This window comes from Marmota monax, unplaced genomic scaffold, assembly GCF_021218885.2.
Source record: "Marmota monax isolate L192 unplaced genomic scaffold, Marmota_monax_Labrador192_F-V1.1 WCK01_AAM20220418_F8-fsc00015, whole genome shotgun sequence".
Lineage (NCBI taxonomy): Eukaryota > Metazoa > Chordata > Mammalia > Rodentia > Sciuridae > Marmota > Marmota monax.
In genome coordinates, this window is record NW_026692194.1 from 23804781 (window position 1) to 23829885 (window position 25105).

Genomic DNA, 25105 nt, shown 5'->3' on the forward strand with positions numbered 1-25105 from the left:
AAGCCAGCCTCAATAACTTCAGACTGTTTAAAAAAGAAAAAAAAAAAAAAAAAGGGTGGGGTGGGGAGGTGAGGGGTTGGGGTGTGGCTCAGTGATAGAGGGCCTCTGGGTTCAAACCCTAGTATTTCTCGAGAAAACAAAGCAAACAAACCACCACCACAATAAATCAAAACCAACAACAAAAATCTGCTGTTACATGAAGGATTTAACCAGATTAATTATAACTACAGACCTCCAAGAAATACTCTACTAATGTAGAAGTGTTATCTGCTTCTACGTGAAAAGCCTTTCACAGCATTACTTAGAAGAACATGAAAATAAACTTTATATACACATAATATTCATATAATTCATAGGAATGCTAGGCACAATATGTCCAGAAAGTGAATCAACATAAAATATTCTCAAAATGAATTCTTGAGCAGCAAAATCCCCAAATTAAAAAAAAAAAAAAAAAAGAGAGCCCTGGGGAAGTTATCAATTCATACTGGAAAATAGTGAATATGTTTTCTCTGATACTGATGCCAACAAATAAGCAAAGATTAAATGCAACTGCTGGGTCTACAATATCATCTACCCATACATACTTCAGAGTATCTTTTCTCCTCCCTACTTAGAGGCCAATAAAAGTAAATGTTGAGGACCTCAATCTGAAAAACCTGACACTTTTTGAGTTCTGGCATGGTATAAAAGGTTTTGGATTCAGGAGCATTTTGGATTTTGGATTAGGGATGCTAACCAGGGTTAAGCCTATGAAAATATTCTTGAATCCAAAAACAACTCCAAAGTTTGAACTATTTCTGGTTCCAACTCTTTTCAGATAAGAGATACTCAAATGTATATGCACAGCTTGGGGAAAAAAATAGCCTCAAACTTCACCCTCATAGGGCACTAGCTGGCAGCATAATCTGGTATATCTTCTTAAAATATTTCAGCAAAATATTTTAAGCTGACACTTTCATTACTGCCATTAAGTAGCTGAACAGTATAACCACAAAATAATTACAAGTGAAGGAGCCAAAGAACAGTATCCTGGATGGAAAAAATTCAGAAATACATAAAGTTAAATTTTACAAGCTGTATGGAAGATCAACATCTAAATCAGTGGTTTGCAAGTGATTTAAACTTATCAGGGAGATAAAAACCGCCATCACTGAACACCGCTCTCTACAAACAATAACAAGGCCTAAATTTAGTGATCTAACTCCTCTCCTGAGTAAGCCTCTTGGTGTCTCCTTGCCATCTACAGCTGACCTGTCCAATGGCATCTCTACAATGATGACAACATTCTCTGTGTGTTCCAGTGCAGTAGCAACCAGTCACCTGTGGTTTCTAAGCACCTGAAATGTGATTAGTGCTTCTGGAAACTGAACTGCACTTAATGTTATGAACATAAAGCTGTGGCTGGTAATTGCTATATTGAATAATGCAAGTAAAAAACAGTTCATTCTTTCTCTGCTGATCTTTTATTATTTAGTAAATTTCTAGAAAAAACCCAAAGGTCTGTTTTTTAACATTTCTGTTGCATTAGTCTTGTCCTATTCCTGATCAACTGTCACAGTTTTTTGTAGCATGTGGAAAATTTCAGATGAACTTTAGAACTATTTTATCAGACCCATAAATATCATGTTAAAAATTTAAATAAGATTGCATCACACTTGGAGAACAGTTTGCAGAGAAGAAATCTTTATCAAATGTTTTCATCTAGAAACATGCTAATGTGTCTATCCTTTCAGTTCTTAGTTTATGTCTTTTAGCAATGTTTCACATGTTTTCCTGTGCTTGTGTGGCTAGGTCTATTTTCAAACCCTCTATAGTTTTTGCTGCTATTGTGAATTAAAAATTTCCATCACATTTTAAAATATACTTTTGCTGGTTTGAGGAAAAAGAGACCTTCATATAGTGATGAATACAGACTGACAGTTGCCTATCCAAAACATTCCTTTCCTTGGGTGCCCAGCTAAAACATGATTACCCAATCTCCTCTGCAGTTATGGGCGGCAGAAGTCATTTGAGTATGGCTTCCAGAAAACCTTAAGAAAAGTGAGCTACAAAAAGTAGCTGAACAGGGGCTGAGGTTGTGGCTTATCAGTAGAGTGCTCGCCTAGCACATGCAAGGTCCTGGGTTCAATCCTCAGCACCACATAAAAATAAATGAAATAAAGGTATTGTGTCCAATTACAACTAAAAAACATAATTAAAAAAAAAAAGTAGCTGAACAGTGTTCAGCTTCTGGTCCTTGCTTTTAACCTTTCTACATGGAACTAGGTTGTGGTGGCTGGAGTTCTGACAGCACTTTATGATATCGAAGATGGAAGCAGCACACTAAAGAGATAAAATAGAAGGAAAGAAAGATTCTAAATTTGCCAAGCATGGTGGTGCATGCCTGTAATCCCAGCGGCTTGGGAGGCTGAGACCCTGTCTCTAAATAAAATACAAAATAGGGCTGGGGATGTGGCTCAGTGGTCGAGTGCCCCTGAGTTCAATCCCCAGTAACAAACAAACACCCCCCCCCAAAAAAAGAATGATCTCTTTTCTTTGTTATGTGGTATTGTGGATCCATCCTTGCATATGCTAGGCAACTGCTCTACCAATGAGCTACAGCCCTAGCCCCTGAGGACCTCTTTTAAATGAGACCATATCCCTAATTTAAGCCACTAGGTACTATGTAAAAATCTTGTTACAGTAATATTGAATTCTGCTAGTTTACTGAAATCCTGCATTAGTTTTATGGTTTATTTTCTTGGAGACAGTTATCAAAATCCTGATCAAAAACCTCCTCACTTTTACCAGCAGTTCTTGTAATGCTTCTTAGTGTATAACTGTAACTTCATATACTTTTATCTTCTGGGCTAAGGTCTTTGAGTAACATTGTAAAAAGGTACATAGGAATTAGTCAAATAAAAACCATTTTATTAGTATTCAGGTACAGAATAAATCTTTTTTTGTTTTGTTTTTTTAGTACTGGGAGGGTTGAACCAAGGGGTGCTTAACCACTGAACTACCTCTCCAGTCCCTTTTATTTATTTATTTATTTATTTATTTATTTTGAACAAGGTCTTGTTAAGTTGCTTAAGGCCTCTCTAAGTTGCTAAGGCTGGCTTTGGACTTATGATCCTCCTGCTTCAGTCTCGTAAATCACTGGGATTACAGGCAAACACCACCATGCCTAGCCAGAATAAATCTTAATTCTACTGCAAACAGAATAGAAACTAGGTCAATCAGGACACAAAATCTTTCAAGGAAAATATTCAACTAACCACAGTTTGAAACTAATTTTGAACTTCAATGTATTGTTTTAATTTTTTTTTTTGTAGATGGACATAATATCTTTATTTTTATTTGTTATTTTTATGTGGTGCTGAGAATCAAACCCAGGGCCTCACATGTGCCAGACAAGCGCTCTACCACTGAGCTACAACCCCCTACAATAATGCTAAATGCTGAAAAACACCTCTAAGTACAACATAGGGTTCATTTGCTTGAAAAAAAATGCTAAAAGGCTGAGTGCCATGGCTCATGCCTGTAATCCCAACCACTCAGGAGGCTAAGACAGGAGGATCACAAGTTCAAGGCCAGTCTTAGCAAAAAGGGGCTGGAGGTTGGAGATGGAGCTCAGTAGTAGAGTATCCCTTACTTAGTACATACATTATCATATCTAAATCTCCCAGCAACCTTAATATGGATGCTCACCCAGTAGATAATGTTTAGGAGGCACAGAAATTAAGTATGTTTTCTAAAGCCACATAACAAAGAATTGGTAGGGCCAGGGTTCAAAGCTAGGTCAAAGGATTCCGTGGCAGGCAAGATGAGCATGGCATTCCAGCCTTTTACTCATTCCTGTAACACTGAAGACAAAGTAATGTAAAAGTGCCATTTGTTCATAAGTAAGCCGGCCCCTTTTCATACATTTTCAAAATAGTACAGGAAAAGCCAAGGTAAAGAAATATATTGTGAGCCAGGCACAGTGGTTGGTGCACGCCTATAATGCCAGAGGCTCTGGAGGTTGAGGCAAGAGGATCCCAAGTTCCAAGCCAGCCTCAGCAACACAGTGAGACCCTGTCTCTAAATAAAATATAAAAAATGGCTGGGGATGTGGAATAGTGGTTGAGCGCCCATGGGTTCAATCCCCATAACCAAAGGGGGAAAAAAGGTACAGTGTGCTGAAATAAAAGCAAAAAGACTTCCTAACACTGGTACTGAGAGGGCTCTGAGATAATATATCACTAGTCTTTAAGTTCTTTTTAGCTACAAAACTCTTCTGTCATATTAAATCTTACCTGAGAAGCCCAATATTATGTAAAACAAAATAAAACCAGAACCATTCTAGCTCAGTCCACCCTTACCTAAACCTTTCTGAATCCCAAGCTTTATATAGCAACAATTATAAAATCATACTGCTTCTAAAGTATATAATATAATTTATGAATCTATGAATCCCACAGACTATATATCAAACCACTTTTCCTAATATTTCCTAAACACCAAAAATGTGGGAAGAGGCAGAAAGAAAAAAGGGTGGAGCTGGGCCCGGCAGCACACACCTGTAATCTCAGTGACTCAGGAAGCTGAAGCAAGAGGACTGTAGGTTCAAGCCTGGGCATCTAAGCTAGATCCTGTCTCAAAATAAAATTAAAAGGACTGGGGATGTGGCCCAGTGGTAGAGTGCTTGCCTAGCAGGCATTAGGTCCTGGATTTGATCCTAAGCACTGCAAAATAAATCAATAGAAAATAAAGGCTGAAGTTGAGTTCTCAATTAGATGACTGAACTGAGAAGCATGAAATGCTTCAGACCAGGTCAAGAAGGCCTGGCATGCATATTGGAGAGGACCTAGAGAGCATAAGGGCATCACAAAGAGAAATGCTACCAGGCAGACAGGCCCCAGAAGGGTAAATGAAAGGTGGGATGGCCACATATCAGCAGGGCAGATGACTCCTCCCTACCTCTCTTCCCCTCATCCCCTAATCCTCTCAGCTGACCTGGAGTGGTCTAGCTCAGAAGAGCCAGTTGTTTCCTGGGAGATCATTGGGGCCGAGATGGGCCAGGACCAGTGATTTGTAGTAAATTTGAGTTCTGAAGTGACATCTTTTGATACCTAACAGCAAGTAGTAAGGAGTCTGAGGAAAAAAATATAGGCTCATTCACTCTTCATTTTTTGTTATTTTCTATTCTTAAAATTTCATTCACTTCTCAATACAGATGACTGAGGCTAGAGAACTAATACAAGAAGTAAATGCTGAGAAGTGGTTATCATCTTGCTTTACTGCTTTCATAACTAATGAGATTTACTCCTGTTTTATAAGCAATGCCTTAAGGCTGTGTTCTAGTAACACAGTGACTGGTTAGTCTGAACAACACAGGCCAACATACAAAGCTAGGTAATGTCCAGGACAAAGAAGTAAGTCCTCTGGTTGGTAGGCTGGGCAATTTAAATAAATAAAAGGCAAAAAAGCATCTTACCTTCCCTCTGTACTACTTCAAAGTTAAAAAATTCTTTTGAGAGTTAGCATATTGTTCTTTTGTACTATACCTATTTTTGCTTCATTTCTGAAATTATAAAGATTGTGCATCATTAAAACTAAATGGGGCTGCCTGGCATGTGTGAGGCACTGGGTTCGATTCTCAGCACCACATATAAATAAATGAATAAAATAAAGCTCCATCAACAACTAGAGAATACATTAAAAAACAAAAAACAAAAAACTAAATACAGGGGCTAGAAATAGGATAGAAAAGAGAAATGACAGGGTATGTGAAAAGAGATTAATAAAAGTGTTCTTGCCAGGTTCTTCTAGCATTTGCCAATGGTTTTCCAGGCTCCTGAGGCTTGATGAGAAACATCCAAAATTTTAACCCAGTCCTAATCCCTTTGTGAGACTAGTTTATTAATGTACTTATACTGTGAGGACTGAGATTGGCTTGATCAGAAGGTGTAGAAAAAAAAGGATTGTGATATATGAACTTTTGGTTCAGTTGCCTGTTTTCTTATTCATCAAATGAGGAAGTTGACTAAATAATGCTCTCTGCACCTTATTTGATAAACTTTTGATTCTAAATGTACATATTATTGTCCTTCTGAGATCTGACTTAACATTTTATTTTAATTCTTTTGTGATGACAGAGATTGAACTCAGGAGTGCTCTACCACTGAGCTACACCTCTGGCCCCTTTCAATTTTTGAGATGGAGTCATGACTAGGTAGGTCACAATCTTGCAATCCTCCTGCCTCAGCCTCCCAAATTGCTGCGATTTGTGTGTCATCATGAATTTATAGTTTATGCATTTTTTTAAACACTGCAATTTTAAGAAGATAAGGATGAACTTCGGAGAGATTATGAAAGATATTTGGGATTAGTAAAATAATGAAATCAGGGCTGGAGATATAGCTCAGAGGCAAAACAGTTGCCTAACATGTGCAAGGCCCTGAATTCAATTCCCAATGCTAGAGGGGGAAAGGCAGAGGGAAGGAAATTGGTTTCAATGAACAGAAGAGCAATTTTTGTTTGTTTGTTTGTTTTTTTAATTTTATAGAAACTATAGTGGATGTTCCCCAAGAGCCTCGGAGAGTTAAACTTCAGAATTAAGATAAAGCAGAAAGGTAAAGAAGTATGGGTCATAATGTGTCCAAGGTTGGCAAGCCTTGAATATAAGCTAACTATAGGATGACTCTATCCAAAGAAAGTGTGGCACTGGCAGGAGGGTGGTGAGCAAAGAAAAAGGGGTCACAGAAGCATATGTGGGTAGTGCCACCTATGTCCAGGGTAGAGAGACACAAATCAAGACCAGCTCCAGTGGTAGCAATTACTCTACCATGGATATACTGGATTTGCTCAGCCCATTATATTCCAGTTACACAGGTACATTCCCATAGAAGCAAAGTATTGGCTGGGGGATGCTCATGTTCTGTCCCCTTGGCATGTATATATCTTACTTTAAAATGAATAAATTAGCATTCTGATTATAATTTGGTTTCCCGGGGCTTACTTACAGAGAGAGAACTTAGTTGGCTAGAGGAAAACAAGAATTTGGTGATATTTTATCAATCAGCTTTGGAGAACATGATTAATCTAAGTCCATCTCTCCAAAATGAATCTTGTTTTTGAACTTGAGTTTGACAGCAAGCCCCTGGCCTGTACTGATATTGTCTTTCACCAGGGAATCATGCACCAGCCTGCTGCTTTTTACCAAGAAGTGCTGCTTTGCATTCTTGTATACCAGTCATCTCAACTGACAATTTTTACAAAAAGTGATACCGTGAAGAAGTACAGATTCCAAATGCTTATAACTGGTAATAATTTATTACAGGTACATTTCCTAAAATTATAAGTCCAGTATGCTTTTTCAGTTACAACAGTCACTTAAACATTTTTGACTAGCAACAGGAAAATTATTGGAAATAAATAATAATAAAAAACAACATTTGTATTTGGAATTCTGAGTGCAGTTCTCGTTGTTGCAATTTAAGAAAGACCTAATCTTGGGGCTGGGGTTGTGGCTCAGTGGTAGAGCGCTCTTGCCTAGCGTGTGTGAGGCCCTAGGTTCGATCCTCAGCACCAAATAAAAATAAATAAATAAAGGTATTATGTCCAACACAACTAAAAAATAGATATTAAAAAAAAGAAAGACCTAATCTTCACAACAATGTTATAAAGTAGGAAATATGATAATCTCCAATTTTAAGATAATAAAATTAAGATGGCAGAGAAGTTAATTAACTTGCTTAAAGATGCAAACCAGTAAGTGGCAGAACCAGTGTTAATCCTGTTTTGTCTGTCCTATAAAACAGCGACAATAAAAGAGATGAAAGTAAAAGCAGTTAACAGAAGAAAAGACCAGTTGGTGGAAGGAGACAGCTGGAAGCAAAGCACAAAATAGAAAATAATTAGAGGGCTGGGGGTGGGGCTCAGTGGTAGAGCCCTAGCCTAGGATGCATAAGGCCTTGGGTTTGATGCTTAGCTCTGCAAAAAAATAAAATGAGCTCATTATGTTATTTAAAAAAAAAAGCTAGAAAAGCAGAAGAGTTGAGCCTTTCATTATAGCCTTAAATAGTACTATAAACTAAGTTCCTAAAGTTATCAACATACTTTCAATTACTCATTAAAGATAAAAGCTGCCTAATTAGAGTAGGAAAAATTGCATGCAATTGATCAACTTGCCATTTTTTTAACATTTCCAAGGTTATTCTGATTATCCCATGTCACACAATGCTCCATTTCTTTTCTCGATCAGTTGTACTTTAACTGCATGTGCGCGCGTGTGTGTGTGTGTGTGTGTGAACCTGAGGACTATCATATACTGGAAATATAAATGGTTTATAAATGGGCTGGTTTTAGCACATGATACAACATATGCAAAACAAACAAGTCTTTCTTCCTCAAATAGTAAAGCCAGGTGGGATGACACAGGCTGTAATGACAGCTACTCAGGAGGCTGAGGTAGGTGAATCCCAAGTTCAAGGTCAACCTGGGCAAATTAGAGAGACTCTCAAAAATCAATCAATCAATAAAAAGGGGGTGAAGAGGGGCTGGGATTGTGGCTCAGCGGTAGAGCGCTCGTCTTGCACTCTTGCACGGGTGGGACCCGGGTTCAATCCTCAGTACCACATAAAAATAAAGGCATTTTATTGTGTCCATCTACACCTAAATATATGTAAATTTTAAAAAGGGAGGGGCGAAGATGTAGCTCAGTACAGCAACACTGGGTTCAATCCACAGTAGCACCAGAAAGTGGGGTGGGGGGGGAGGTAAAGTAAATGGCCTGGTTTTTTGCTTATACAGGTTGAGTACCCTTAATATGAAATTCTACAAAATCTAAAACTTAAGTTCCAGAGGATACCAAAAGTGTAAAATTCCACATCTGACCCAAGTGACAAGTAGTTCAAAGTTTAAGCACACTAAAAACACTGTAGAAAATTATGATCAGGCTGTGTGTGTGTTATATATAAAACAGAAATGAATTTAGTGTTTTGACGTTAGTCCCATTTCCAAGATAATCTTCCTACAAATATACAAATATTCCAAAATCTAGAAATCTGTGAAATCTGAAACACTCTGATCCCAAGTATTTTAGATAAGGAATACTCAATCTATACATGATAAACTAAATTTCAGACCCATAATAAAGTTTATTTTGCTTACTATAAAGTCTCTTCTTTCTGAGGGCCATAATTTTTATTTATTCCCCCAAGAGCAATTGTTTGTGATCAAGACTGTTTAAAGGATCTGTGCCAGTAATCCACACAGTGGTTTGCTAATCCTAAAATTAACATACATACCAAACTACTTCATTTTCTACAAAAATATGGTTAATATTTATTGGTCACTTTTATGCCAAACATTGTCCTATGTACTTCATATGTATTAACTAGTCTTATCCTCACTTCATGGATGAGAAAACTAAAGTAGAAGGTTTAAGTAGCCTGCCCAAGGTCACAATAGCTTGTGATAAAGCAAGAATTCAAATCCAGGTAATCTGATCCAGTCTGTGTTCCTATCTGGTAGGCACTATCCTGCCTACCTTTCTCAACTAGGGACTGAACCAGGGTCTTGCACAAGGTAGACGAGTGCTCTACTGCTACACCCCTAGTCTCAGCCATACTTCTTCTTTTTTTTCCTTATTTTTTTTTTTAGTTGTCAATCGACTTTATTTATATGTGGTGCTGAGAATCAAACCCAGTGCCTCACACATGCTAGGCAAGTGCTCTACCACTGAGCCACAACCCCAGCCCTCAGCCATACTTCTTGATGACAAAAATCTTGCACATATTCCTAGCATCTAGAGAATTTCTCTAGCAGAGCTCCAGCCACATAGTAAGTACTCAACCTGGTCTACAGAATTTGCTCTAAATTTTTTCTCCTGTAATAATAACCTAATCAAATTAGAAATGGGCAACAAATCACAGGAAACCTGCTTTTGCTAACTTTTTTTTTTTTTTTTTGCACTAGGGGTTGAATTCAGGGGAGCTTTATCACCAAGCAACATCCCAGTTCTTTTTAAGTTTTTTTTTGAGACAGGGTCTTGCTAAGACTGGCCTCAAACTTTCAATCCTCTTGCTCCAATCTCCCAAATCACTGGGATTACAGGCATGTGCATCGCGCCTGGCTTATGTTAACTCTTAAATGCATACATTCCCACGTAAATTATTTTATTTTTAGTGGCAGAAATGTAATACAGGTCGTTGTAGAGTGTCACGTAGACAGGGACTTAGGACACTGAGATGGCCTGTTATTTCTCACTAACTCTATTTTTTAAAAGTTTTACTCTAAGAGCTTCTCGTAGAAACAGCTTTAAGAAACTGCCTTAAAACTAGTTGGAGAGAAGTCACCAAAAGAAGTCATCTTTCTAGAGTACATAGGGGAACTATAATGTTTTGTCAGATAATATCAAGTTTTCAAAAACAGAGATTAAAGTTTTAAAGCAGCTAACAACAGAAAAAGGTACATCAAAGAAAATATTCCATTCTCTTTAACAGAATTAAAAATTTCCTAATAATTTTACAACTTATTTTACTTTACTACTTACAGTGCACTTTCCATATCTGCTATATTTTCTCCCATTTTCTGAGACTACATAGAGGTAAATAAAGTTGTCGTGAGATCCTACAGCCAGGAAGGTACCATCTAGAATGAAATAGAAAAAGTGTTGACTAGAGAAATAAGGTGACAAATTGATTATTACTTTATTGGACTATACTAATTGATGCTTTAAAAATGTTGTTAAATCTCATTAATTTAACTGTTATTTGGCATTTGATGGGCAAATCTTATCACTCAGCATACTTGAAAAACAAATGGTAACTTAGTTCAACACAGAATCCCTCCTTAGAGATGCTCACAGGCCATGGACTCTATCTTCCCATCTCCTTTTACTTAGTTAAAAACTTGCCTCAGAGAGGTTATTCTGCCTTTACCAGTAGAAGTACACAGTGATCATATGGCAAGCTGGGTGTATATTCTTAGTTTGGCAAGCACAAATGATCTAATTATAGGGTAGGATCTCTTGGGAAGGGACCATGTTCTTTTCTTTAATGGTCTCCCCTACTGTAACTACCATAGTGCTAGTGACAGAACAACAAATGGTCAATAAAATCCACTGATCTTTGGATCTGTGGTTATTTGTTACTACAGCATTAAAAACAAACTAATAAAAACAAGAAAAGCTTTGCTGCTTCAAGAGGACTCCAGGTTTATAGCTTGGAACACATACTTCTCTTTGTGTAATTGAGAGAACAGTATTCTGTGCTTTTTTACAAATAACTGAGAACCAAATAAAAATATCTTGAGGGCAAGTATTGTGGCTCAGTTGGTAGAGCGCTTGCCTAGCATGTGTGAGGCACTGGGTTTGATTCTCAGCACAGCAGATAATAAATAAAAAAATAAAGATCCATTGACAACTAAAAAATATATATTAAAAAAATCTTGATCCAACAACTAATAGAATATATTTTCAAGTATAAGAATATGTGAGACTAACACTAGGGAAGAATGATGTGAATCAAAACCACATCAATAATGGGAAAAGGTAACTGGAATATTATTGTGGAAACTTATTTAATATTTGAATAAAGTACAAAAAAATACTCAAAGCTAAATAAAGTTACCAAACAATTATAATGAATTGCTAAGTATTTTACTTAAACCTGTCTTGTCCATGCAGCCAATAATAATATAACTAGGTTCTAAAGAACTTCTATGCTTGTGTATTTTGAATATTACTATAATTTCTTTTATACTTTCACATACAAAGAGAAGGTTGCCGACTTGAAGTAATAATTTAGCCTAATACTGCTTCAAATTCTGAGTAGTTACAAAAAAGGACCCCCCCCCAAAAAAAAAAAAAACACACAAGGAACTTGACTGCACTTCATTCTGTTTTCAATTGCAAATGCAGTTATAACAGTTCATTCTAATTTGTGTTTGCTTGATGATTTAGAATGTTGTTTAACTTCAGCAGATCTTTTGCAGTTTCCAGAAGTGGAATTTAATCTGATGTTGGGGGAAACATATTCAATACTTAAAAACTCTAGAAAGTAGAAAAAAAGGAGTCAGCTTTATCAGAAGTAAAATTATGCAATTATAGTGAAATTCTATGAATGCCAGGATGGGGATGGAATACATTTACCTACCAACTGAGTAGCGCATCACAGAGAGCTGTTCATTTCCATCAGTGTGAATAGAAACTAGATCTCTGGTTTCTGCATCCAGAACAAACCACCTGTTAAAAAATACACAAAAATTTCTTTAGATATTAGCATTTATAGAAAAAAATGGTTTCTGGCCTTTTCTCTACTTTTAAGGAATTTCAATAAAAATCTTTTAAGTGTAACATGTTTCTTTTACTGAAGAATGAATTTACTTTGCAAAATGATGCTAGATACAGTATAAATAAACGTAAATGGATCTAGTTATATTCTCATTTTTGGTAGATAATTACTGAATGCCAACTGTGTTTCTGCTAGGCATTATTTAAACAGAAAATAAGAAAATAGGGTCAGTGTTCTCAAAGATTATACTAGAGTTGGGGAAAAGAAAATGAACCAATTGAAATAAAGAATGATTAAATGCTAATCTCAGTGATGGCCACTGAGGAACTCATAGAAGGAAAATGAACTGACAGCAGACACACAAAAAAAAATCTTTAGAGAACATGTAGGATATTAGCTGAGTTTAACAGGAAATACAAGCAATTTAGGTAGAAGGGAGGGACCAGGGACACCATGAAGGTAGGAAGAAACAATAGCCAGTACTCCACCTCTGAATACCTCCAATATCTGCACACAGAAGCACTGAATTCTTTGATAGCTTTTCATTAACATTTATAAGAAAAGTCAAAATGTAAATGCCTGAGAGGCAACAATGACTTAAATGCAACCACATTATAAATGACTACTGTCAAACCTTTTTCTAAGAGCTTATCAAAACATAGGTATAAAGAAAAGATGAGAACAAAAGACACCTAAGGTCAGATAGGTTACAGACAGCAGTCCTAGCTGGGTGGAATTTTAAATCATAGTAGGCACTAAATACCTGCAGAATGAAGAAATGAACAAGTAAATTTAAAATAAGTCTTGAATGTGACAAAAGCCAAGTTTTGGCAAGAGGTATTTAACAGTAATGCAGTGTGGGGGGGAGAAATGACTGGGGAAGAGAGAATGAGACAAGACTAGAAAAATAACTGAGAACAACAAGTTCTATTTTTAATTATTCAGAAGGAAAAAATTTCACCACTAAAATCAATAAAAGGAATCACAGTGACAGATTCTGAAACATTATAACTAACATTCGAAAAAAAAATTTTTTTTCTTTATTTTTGCAGTTCTAGAGAGAGAACCCAGGATATTGCAAATACTAGGCAAATGTTCTACCACTGAACCTCATCCCCTTAAAGGAATTATTTAGAAGAGATGAAAGGGCTTGAAATAATTAAAAATGAGTAGTGGGCATGGTGCCTGTAATAGTAATGACTTGGGAAGTTGAGGCAGGAGGATCACAAGTTCGAGGTTAGCCTTGGCAACTTAGTGAGACCCTATCTCAAAGGAAAGGGGTGGGGATATAGCTCAGTGGTAAAATGCCTCTGGATTCAAAGATCAGTGCCAAAAAATTTCTTAAAAATTCAGAATACAAAAAAAAAAAAAAAACAAAAACCATGATTTAGTGTATTCTAGGAAGAAGATGAAAAACTACATGATCTCAATCTTTATTTTTTGGTAATGAGCACTGAACTCAGGAGCACTTTACCAATGGGCAACATCCCTAGTTCTTTGTTTTAAATTTTTTTGAGACAAGGTCTAGCTAAGTTGCTTAGGGTCATGCTAAATTCCTGACTTCAGAATTGTGATCCTGCTGCCTCAGCCTTCTGAGACACTGAGATTACAGGTGTTGTGTGCCACTGTGACCACCAGAATGACCCCAACTCTTCCCATATCAATAAAATCCCCTTCAATTAAACACATTCATAAATGAACTTTATTTTGTGATCTAAGGCTGGGTGTGGTGGCATCCAACCTGTAACCTCAACAACTCAGAAGGGTAAGAAAGGAGGATTCCAAGTTCCACACCTGCCTCAGCAATTCGGCAGGGCCCTGTCTCAAAATAAAAAAGGCTGGGGATGTAACTCAGTGGTAAAATGCCACTGGGTTCAATCCCCAGTACCTCCCTCCCCCACCGAAAATTGTGGGCTGGGGATGTGGCTCAGTGGTAGAGCACTTCCCTACCATGCCCCAGGACCCGGGCTCAATCCTATGGACAATCATGATCTATGGACCAAAATGACTAAGTAGTTAACAATTCATAAATTCTGTATTCTATTCAGATAATAGAAATAGCTTCTATATGTGAATAGTTTAGGCCAATCAGCTGGAAACTGGGACTTTTAATAGATTTTTATGGCTACCACTAAGAGATTCTTTGGGCCAAGCAATGCAAAAGCTGATGCCAAGTGAAGTGCCTTTTCTAAAAGGGAACAAAATGATATTCAAACAAAGACTCAAAACACACTTAAAGAACCATGAGATATACGTCCACTCTATAAGTATCAGGCTTTAAAGTTTTGCTTGATAGAGCCCTAATACTTTTAAGACTGTTTCAAGTCAGTTAAATCTTCCTATGGAAACTGCATATAATTTTCTTTTTGGAAACTCCCTAAGGAAGTAATAAAACCCCACAATATCCATTGGTATAATGTGTAGAAACCTAAAGCTTAGTTACCATGCCTACTTTTCTATTTCTTAGTTACGTGATAAATTAGTTCTACTTCTGGCAAATAATTTTTGATATCAATTCAACAAATATTGTTTAAAGTCTATAAGTTCCATATGGAGCTCCAGCAATAGTTTTAGGAGTTCTGACCCTTTTCATTGCATGGACTCTGTTCTGCCTTCAGAAAAGACTTCTGGGCTCAAGACCACTGTCCTTAATTTAAAAATAAATAAATAAATAAATAAAAATTGTAGCAAAGGGGACTTCTTTAACTGTATACTTATTCTATAGTATATAAATTACAATGAAGCTTTTGCTTTGGGATAATTTGCAATCACCTGAGGCTCTCTATGGTCTAAAGAACTAATATGTTTACCTTTCTAAATATAACTGCTTGAATAACAGAGGTGCGAAGTCTTTGACCATATATTTATATTAATTTGATTTGTAAGCCAAAAGGTAGTACCATCATTTATCCTTTTTAAAATACATACTGGGGACTGAACCCAGGGCATCATGCATGGTAGACAAATGCTCTACCACTGCGGACTTTTAACCCCAGCCCCTCTTGGTGACTTTTCTTTTTTTTTAATATTTATTTTTTAGTTGTAGTTGGACATAATACCTTTATTTTATTTATTTATTTTTATGTGGTGCTGAGGATAGAACCTAGTGCCTCACATGTGCTTGGTGAGTGCTTTACCACTGAGCCACAAACCCAGCCCCATCTTGGTGATTTTTTAAAAATACTATATTGATTTCTTCAGTGGTAAAAGTTGGAAAGTACCTTAAAGTCCCTAAGTGAATATATCTTTTCATAATGTTAAATTACAAAACTATATATCCATCACAATACATTAAGTATGTCTTCTGGGTGTAGGTTTGGAACTTTCCCCTTCCTACTTAATGATCTTCCATCTTTTTAAAAAAATATATCTTTTAGTTGTAGATGAACACAACATCTTTATTTTCTTTCTTTATTTATTTAGTATTTATTTTTCCGTTTGTAGTTGGACACAATACCTTTATTTTATTTATTTATTTTTATGTGGTGCTGAGGCTTGAACCCAGTGCCTCACACATCCAAGGCAAGCACTCTACCACTGAGCTACAATCCCAGCCCTGATATTCTACTTTTAAAAGTAGAAATGGGGCTTTTATAATTGGAAAAATATATAGTCAAAACCATGAAAAAAAGGCCTGACTCATACCTTTTAATTTGTAATAACAATACTGAGCCGGACACAATGGCACATGCCTGTAATCCCAATGACTTGGGAGGTAAGAGGATTGCAAGCTTGAGCCGAGCCTCAGCAATTCAGCGAGACCCTGTCATTAAAAAAAAACAAAACAATAACAACAACAACAAAAAACTGGGACTATAGCTCAGTGGAAAAGCATCCCTGGATTTAATCCCCAGTACTCAAAATAAAAGAAACAATAACAAAACCCACCAAAAAACTGAAATCCTGTGATATCAAAACACTTGACCTGGGGCTGGGGATGTGGCTCAAGTAGTAGCACGCTTGCCTAGCATTTGTGAGTCATGGGTTCGATTCTCTGCATCACATAAAAAATAATAAAAAATAAAGATATTGCGTCCACCTAAAAAATAAATGTTTTTAAAAACAACAAACACTTGACTAGTTATCAACCACCTCGTTAGTGGCAGAACCAGGCTAGTGCTTCTGGCCTTAGTCTTTTCATTATATCACACCAGGGAGGAATGTAATCCTGTGGAAAAGGTTCTCTCTCTGTTTCTGAGATACACTAACATTTAGCGATTCTGAGAACAGATACCAGCTACAGAGTATCGAGTTTATAGTCTGAGGAAACAGAATGAATTCATAAAGTGGTAAATAGTTCAAGGTAATATGGATAATAAATAAGTAGTAAGGATAATGAAATTTCAAAATGGGGTTATCAACTGAGGTTGTGGATGGGATGATTTTATCAAATGTGTCAGGGATAAATGGACAGAAATGAATGGACTGGAGTAGATAAGAAACTACAAATCAGGCTGGAATGATTATGAAGAGAAATTTAACCATTCTAGTTGAAGTGATGAGGAAAAGATCTTTAATGAGCTTTAAAGGTCAGGCTATGCACTATTTCAGCTTGAAGATGCCTGTAAGGATGTTCTAGTCCCAGCAGTCTGTTTTGTTTATAGAGTTTCCTACATTTTTTTCAATGCATTCCTCCTCTTCCTTGCCTCTGCAGGATCCAGTCCTTCTTCAAGACTAGGCCCAATCCTATTTCTTCTATGAAGCTTTCTCTGTCCACTGAGGCTCACAGTGATTTCTGTTGCTCTCAGAGTTAGAAACTACTAATATGAAATGTGTCTTGTCTTTTAATGTGGTATTTAATTAGGTTATAATCTACTTTGGTTATGATCTACTTTGAGTAAGGATCATATCTCATATTTCTTTGTGACACTCACTGAATCATCTACAGTGCTTTGCAAGTGCAGGCGCCCCATAAACATTTAAAAAGTGATTCAGATTTGTAGTTTAAACAAGGCAGAACCCAGAGAGATTCATACTAATGGAGTTCAAAGATAATGTGCACTCTAAGAAATGAACTCCGGAGGACACAGAAAAGGTTAAAGTACGTCAAATTATATAGGGGGAATTCTATTTTCTTCTAATTAGTTATCTCTTTTAATTTTGTAAAAAAAAAAAAAAGTCTTAGCTATTGCTAACATATCTGACACCTCAATTTTGAACAGAAGGGACATTTCTTAGGCTCAGAACTTTCATAGCTGGAACGTGGTAACAGTTACTGGTTTGGCAAGGTTGCAGCTGCCACCAGCTGAACAGGGTCACTGAATTATCTCCACATGTAGGATTCTATGACTCCATGTTAAAGATTAATTTTACTTCTTTATCTACCTACTCACCAGGCTCATTTTCTAGCTTGCCCTCTTGTCAAAGCTATCACTGCAGACCAGAGATTTTAGGGTCTTTGAAGTTACCTGTTTCTCTCAGTATGTCCACTCTTCTTTCCATCCTGGTGTTTCCATTCCTATATGTTTATATATATTATGTTCAACTAATTTTCAACTGGGTGCCAATATCAGAGTGCTGTAACAACTGGATATCCACATACAAAAGTATGAAGTTGGACACTACCTCATCCCATATACAAAGATTAACTCAAGCTGCAATCAGAGGCCTAAAGTAAGAGCTGAAATTATAAAATTTGTTAGAAGAATATATAGGAATAAACCTCTATAACCAAGAGAGAAGAGGAAAGAACAGAACCACTGGACTACATCAAAATTAAAGTTTTTAGGCTGCTAAAAACATTTAGAAAGCGAAAAGACAATCCTAAGAATGAAAAATAAATATCTGCAACTCATACTTCTGATAAGGGGCTGTATTTAGAACACATATATAGCTCTTACAACTCAACAATTCTAGAACATACATTTCTCTAAAAAATGATACATGAGTGGCCAATAAGCACATGAAAAGATGCTGATGCTCAACATCTTTAGCCATCAGAAAAATGTAAATGAAAACCATAATGAAAAACTACTTCACACTCAGTTGAATGGCTATAATCAAAATACAGATAATAAGACACTGGTGTAGATGTGGAGAAATTAGAATGCTCATACATTCCCGGTAGGACTACAAATTAATATAGCTGTTGTGAAAACGTTTGGTAGTTCTTTAAAATGTTAAACATTAAGAGTTACTGCATGAATCATTTACACAAAAATTATGTATTAATGTTTATAGCAGCATTATTCATAGTACCCACAAAGTGGAAACCCAAATGTTCATCAATTGATGAAGGTGGTATATCCATACAATGAATTATTTGGTCTTAAGAAGGAATGAAATACGTGCTGTACATGAAAGAATCAACATAGATGAACCTTGAAAACACTATGCTGATTTCAAGAAGTTAGTCACAATAGTCCACATGTTGTATGATACCATTAATATGAAATATGCAGAATACAAACTTATAGAAACAATATAGATCAGTCGCCTAGAGTAGGGGTAGGTGGGGTCAAGATGAATGACTGATAAAGGGTACAAGATTTCTTAATAAAAATATTCTGAAATTAGACTACACAACCCTATGAGCTTAATTAAAAATTACTTAATTATATTCTGATAAGTTGGCAAATTTTATGGTATGGGAATTATATTTCTATAAAGCTGTTAAAAAGAATCCTTCCTGTGTGAGCATTATCATGTTAAGAAAGTATTATGGCCACCTAGGGAGGGCATGTATTTAATTTTTTTCCCTTAAAAATGACATAATATTTTCTCTCAGAAATGGTAATTATATTTATAGCTATGGCAATTTATCCACACTGTGCCTACTCTTAAGTTACATGAATTAGAAAATATCTAGACATGAACATTTAAGACATTTTTAAACATTTTACTAGTTACTTTTTCTGTATTATGCGCAATTTGGACATATACTATACTCTATTTTTAAAAGTCTCACTTTTTTTTCAGGTTTAAAAGTTAGTAATAGGGGATATAGTTCAGTTGGCAGAGTGCTTGCCTTGCATGCATAAGGCCCTGGGTTCAGTCCCCACCACAGCCACAAAACAAAACAAGGTGATAATGCTGGGCACAGTGGTGCATGCCTATAATCCCAACAGCTCGAAGGCTGAGGCAGGAGGATCCAGAGTTGAAAGCTGGCCTCAGCAACCGTGAGGGACTAAGCAACTCAGTGAGACCCTGTCTCTAAATAAAATACAAAATAGGGCTGGGGATGTGGCTCAGTGGCCAAGTGCCCCCGAGTTCAATCCCTGGTACCAAAAAAAAAAAAAAAAAGTTAGTGATAGTAATCTACATTAATATATTTTCAGTTTTAGATAGGATAGATATTCACATACAAAGTCAAAAATAAAAACAAATGAGAAAGCTCCCCCCAAATCAAAAGAACTTAACCAGATGTGAAACCAAAGATAAGGTACAGAATGAACACTGATAACTACAACTCGGATTCAAAACAGTCCCCAACTCCACATGAGACAGAACAGACTGCCAGCATTACTCATTCAGTTATTACATCTCTCTCACTTATAAAGTGTTTTCTACTTATAATTCCAAGAGGAAACAACTAGCTTAACTTTAGCATAAGTCACTTAAATTGAGTGACTTCATTTAAAGATTTTCAATGATGTATTCACAGCTACATAAATATTAGAAAGTAATTTCTTTCTTTCTTTTCTTTTTTTTTTTTTTTTTTTGGTGGTGCTAGAGATTGAACCCAGGGCCCTGTGCATATGAGGCAAGCACTCTTAACAACTGAGCTATAACCCAGCCCTTTCACTGGGTTTTAATCAGAGCAAATTTTTAAAACTGAGACTTTGTATGTATGCATACTTGAACACACATCTCTCTTCATCCAATCAAGCAATGGCTTCATGAATTAATGCTCTAGTATTATACTGTTTATTATTTAACTCTCTTATATATATAGTAAATACTTTCAAAATATGTTAATAATTTAACCATCAAATATAAACTTTTCTTATGTTATTGCTGAATAGTGCTATAAACATGAATAAGAACATCTCAAAGAGCACTGATTGAGCAGAGATAAGCTCTGGAACCATGAAATGCCTGAGTGCTGACCCCAGCTTAGCTGCAAATGACTGAAACTCTGAGTCTTGGTTTCCTGTTTATCCTCAATGGTAATGTTAATAAACACTCTGTCACACTTTGATGATGATTAAAAGTAATATATAAAAAAATTTAGCACATGATCTGATGCTGAGCAAATGACTTTTTTACTCTAATTTTGATGACTTTTGCATTTGTGGTATTTGTTCAGCCACTAAAAATACAGATCTGAAATGAATCCTTTGTTGTTTTCCTAAAACCAGATAACTGCTATAGTTTAGGTGGTTTCTAATGTACTTAAGACCAAATTTTTGGTCAAAATAATTTTTTAAAATTAAATTCTGCAAAATAACCTATCATACATATATTTGGTCCAAGTCTAAATGTTTTAAAACTTGGTAAAAGTCTATTACTGGCATGAGTTTCGGGGAAATTTGAGTCAGGAGAGCCTTAAATACTTGCAAGTTATCACCAATTAGCATACCAAACAGCTTAATTCTAAAACTTAAGAGATTTTAGAAACACTCAAATAATATTTCAAAAACATTCCAAATTACTTATTTTTGCTTTAAAGACTTGTTTTTCCATAATTCTAATAGAATCTGCAGCACTATATTTGAGAAGAAATTTGACTGTTTCCACTTTCCAGGTATTAATTTATATTCCAAAGTTAAAGGGGAAAAGTTGTTATTAAAAAGCTTTTAAATGACTAAATTTATTAGAAGTAAATGAGCTAGTGGATTTCAAATGTTTAAGTCAGATAAAAAAAATACTTATCTGAATATTTACAATTCCATTAGAAATGAGCATTTTACATTTTTAATGGGTTTTAACTTTTGTGAAAATGACATTTATTTTTTCCTCTGCACCCTTAAAAATGAAATTAAGTTATTTGTAATTCCTAACTATAGGATTATCTGCAAACAGCAACAGTTAAGTAGGAGTTAGTTAAAAATATACAGTAATAAATATGTATTACTAAATAATCCTAGAGGGTATATCCAAGGTCTGCAAGACCAGGCCATTAATGATTTCAGAAAATACACCTTCAATATGTATCTGTGTATCATTAAAAAAGGCAGGATGGCAAACACTATAGCATAAACAATATATAAAAACTCAACTAGGTTATATTAGCTTCAAATCCCTTCCCTGCACAAAAGGTAATGAGAAATTTTCTGATATTTCTAATTTTACAAAGGAGAATGGAGTCTGCTATCATCTTCTCAATGTAGCCTATCCCTGACCACCTGTTCATCATTTTGCAACCCCACTTCCCACTGTTATTTTCCCTCCCCTCTAAAATAATTAGTTATAATTTTTATTTTGCTTCCACTCCTGACAAACATTAAAATGTGGGCTCCACAAAGGTTTTTGTTTTGCTCTTATCCTGAATGCCCACAATAGCATATAGCAAATGGTAGGTAGGTGCTTAATAAAGATTGGTTGAACAATCATCCATATCAGATAAGATCAATGAGCATATTAGTGTGCCACTTAGAAGATCAATCTTCCAGATCAGATCAAGAACATTCCTGAATAACCATTTAAACATCCCACCATTTCCGATTACTCAGCTCACTCAAAGACCCTACCTGCCTGAGTGCGTTCCTATGGCCACCACTGTGCCACTTGGATGAAAATCTGCACAGTGTCCTGGTTCCTAGAAGAGAGACAGACAGCTGTTGGGGAGTACATAAGAAGGTCTCCCTGGATCTATGACAGTGGAAAAAAATCTTTGAAAATAACTCATTTCATATAAACATGAAATTTTGATCAACTTTACTATAATCAATGTGAAACACTACATGGATATGAGAAGAAAAAAGAATTTCAAAGCATGAAGGGTAAGATATGCTGGTAGAATGGTAAGGGAAAAGGGCAACCAGCTTGTGACTAGGCAGTGAAACAACATAAGGAATAATAACAACATCTAGATAGTTCTTTAGTGGCTGCAACTTGTATACACCTTTTAGGCTAGAAAAGGTGGATATCTGGGTGGAATAGGGAGAAAATACAGCAAGAGACTACTCAAAAAGAAGATAGTAGAGTCTGTTAGTGAGCAGCACTTACTGAATTCAACTGTACCACCACCAGAATATTCCATAATAAATTTATGCTATAAATATGTGAAATCTTTGATATTTACTACTGAAATTGACAGAAAAAATGAGCTTCACTCCGCTAACTTGCTTCTTTAAAAGGATTCATATTTTACCTTGACACTAAACAATTCCCTCTTACCCCTGGCCCTTTACTAAACCATAATGCTCAGTCCTTTTTCCCCTTTGCTGCTTCCAAATGCCAGTGTGAGGAGTTTCTGTGGGGAAACTATTAATTCCATGTTGCTCCACTCACATCTACAAGTCTGGTCCATTCCAGCTTGTGTTCCACTGAGTTCCACATGCACACCTGCCTGTCTTGAGCACAGGTCAAGAGCAAATCTTTGAAGGGATGTGTGGCAAGACCCCAGAGTTCATCTGTATGACCCTGAAAATGAAAAAGACATTCACCATTATAAACATCAAAGGGTACCATCAAAAATATTCAGTTAATCATTGACATCATAAACGTACCTGTACTTCTATTTGGAAGCCATCATTAAATGTTCCCCGTAAAATAAAGTTTCGTGATGTGCCTACTAAAAATTGATCTGCCTTTCCTTCTGCTACAGCTCTGATTGTGCCATACTGATCAGGAACCTAGGAAAAAACAGATTTCTAAGTTTACCTTATACATACTAATAAGCATTAGTTATTACCTGAACAATGGCTGAAGTTACAGCTGTAAGCAATTATGGGATAATAAATGACAGAATTCTAAGTTTGAAGATAATATGGTAATCTCATACTATTAGTAATTTATTTGTTTAAATAAATGCATTTTATCTTACACAGAAGTTATGATGCATTACTATCAATATTCTTTGCTTCAGTTATTTTTAAATCCATTTTATTTTTTTGTAGTGTTGGGGATTGAACTCAGGCTTGGGGAAAAAACAATCGTAAAGGAAGTGGCATTTCCACTATGAATTTATAAAGTTGTGATAAAGCAGCTGTATTATCTTCTTGTAAATGAAACCCAAGGAGTACTATCAGGATCCTCTTCTTCTGCTTTTTTTTTGGGGGGGGGGGTGCTGGAACTGAGCCACATCCCCAGCTCTTTTTATTTTGAGACACAGCCTCACTAAAGTGCTGAGGCTAACCTCAAACTTGTGGTTCTCTTAAGCCTCTTGAGTTACTGGGATTACAAAAGTGTGCCACCATGCCCAGTTCAGAATCCTCTTCTTCAGAGAATACTTGAAAGCCAGTTATGTTTAGAAAAAACACTGAGCTTAGACTCAAATTTTAAATGAACAACAACAACAAAATAGGAGCAATATTAATCTCTATGAGATTTGCTCTGCTTTAAGAATCATTGGTCCTACACTTTCACTTCCTGGGATACCAGGATACTAGCTATGGCCCCCTTCTCCCTCTGGGGAGGAGTCTATGTTACCCGCTTTTAAATAAATCCTGCTTTATATGCTTTTAAAAAAGAAAAAAGAATCATTGATCCCCATAATACTAGTCTTAACCATTTTACTTTCCAAGATCACAATTCAATTAGCAAACTTTCAATGAGCACATGGTAACTGTCAGGTTTTATGGCTATACCTGTTCTGTGGCTTGAAGCAGACACATCCACATATAATTAGCAATTCTTATTAAGCCCACTGTTTGCCTGATCATTTTAAAAATTCTTTTGAATTATTTTTAATATTCTTTTGAATTAATTTTTAACAACTAACTATTTTGTACAATAATAAACTTTTCTACAGGGAGGGAATAAAATGATAAGAATGTTTAAGTTATCTTAACATGTACAAAATACATGAGTGTAAAGGCTTAAATATTTCTATATGTTTATGTTCCATTTCCATCCTTACCTCTATTTCTCTTTCAGCATTCAGATCATGATCCCACAGAATTATTTTTCTGTCTTTCCCTCCTCCAGTTAATAACATCCCATTTCTCATCTGACAAAGTGTGAACACACTGCCATCATGAGCTTTGATTTGTTTGCTGATTTGATATACACCTAATATAGTGGGGGAAAAGTAAAAACACTAGTGATAACACTTTTCATCAGACTTTGTGTCTTTCTAGAAAAAGCTTTAGCAGAAGTTCATGATTCAATAATTTAAAACCTAGTTTCAGGAAATCTGCAAAGCAAGTAGTAAAACATAAGACTTAACACCATTTTCTGCATTTATGTCATTATTTACTCTAAAATTATTTTAAAATAATGTATCAAAACTGTAAACTAAAGTAGTAATAACAATTCCACAAAGAGGTTATAAAATGTATCTTAACCTCAAACTTGGACTGTAATCTCTTATAATTGTTTTATATAGTAGTTAGGATGGAAATACTCTTTTGATTACTCCCTTTATCTGTTGAGATGGACACGAAGGAAGTTCCTGGGGCAAAGGTGGACAATGGATGCTCCTAGTAGTAGCTGTTGATCAACTAACAGAAAAGAATTTTAGTATTTAAGAAATTGATCAGGCTAAATGTGATGGCTAAATGACAGCTGGACTTTCTTGTATGCCCACAATACTAAGTACTCAGAGAGGGACAACATAAGTACATAAACAATATTTTAAGTAAAATCATGTGTGATAACTGATTATATTTTGCCCTTCATTTTTTATTTTCTAATCAGATTGCCTTTATTAAGGGTCAAGATAAGCTTACAAAACTCAAGCCTTTCTCTTTGGTATTCATGATGCTTACTCAGTTCGTAGACTGAAACTGCTAGTA

The 25105-nt window shown here is 35.8% G+C and overlaps 1 protein-coding gene across 4 annotated transcripts in view; it reads right to left on the reverse strand.

Annotated features, from left to right (window-relative positions):
• Eml4 (EMAP like 4) overlaps nt 1-25105 on the reverse strand; it is a 137905-nt gene that overhangs the window by 8266 nt on the left and 104534 nt on the right. For all 4 annotated transcript variants that reach the window (XM_058573568.1, XM_058573565.1, XM_046425276.2 and 1 more), the window contains 6 exons: nt 24229-24380; nt 22877-23002; nt 22659-22790; nt 21896-21963; nt 12126-12214; nt 10523-10620 (listed from right to left, as the gene is read on the reverse strand). In XM_058573568.1, coding sequence (XP_058429551.1) covers nt 10523-10620; nt 12126-12214; nt 21896-21963; nt 22659-22790; nt 22877-23002; nt 24229-24380 — 665 coding nt within the window. The remainder of the gene's footprint in view (nt 1-10522; nt 10621-12125; nt 12215-21895; nt 21964-22658; nt 22791-22876; nt 23003-24228; nt 24381-25105) is intronic.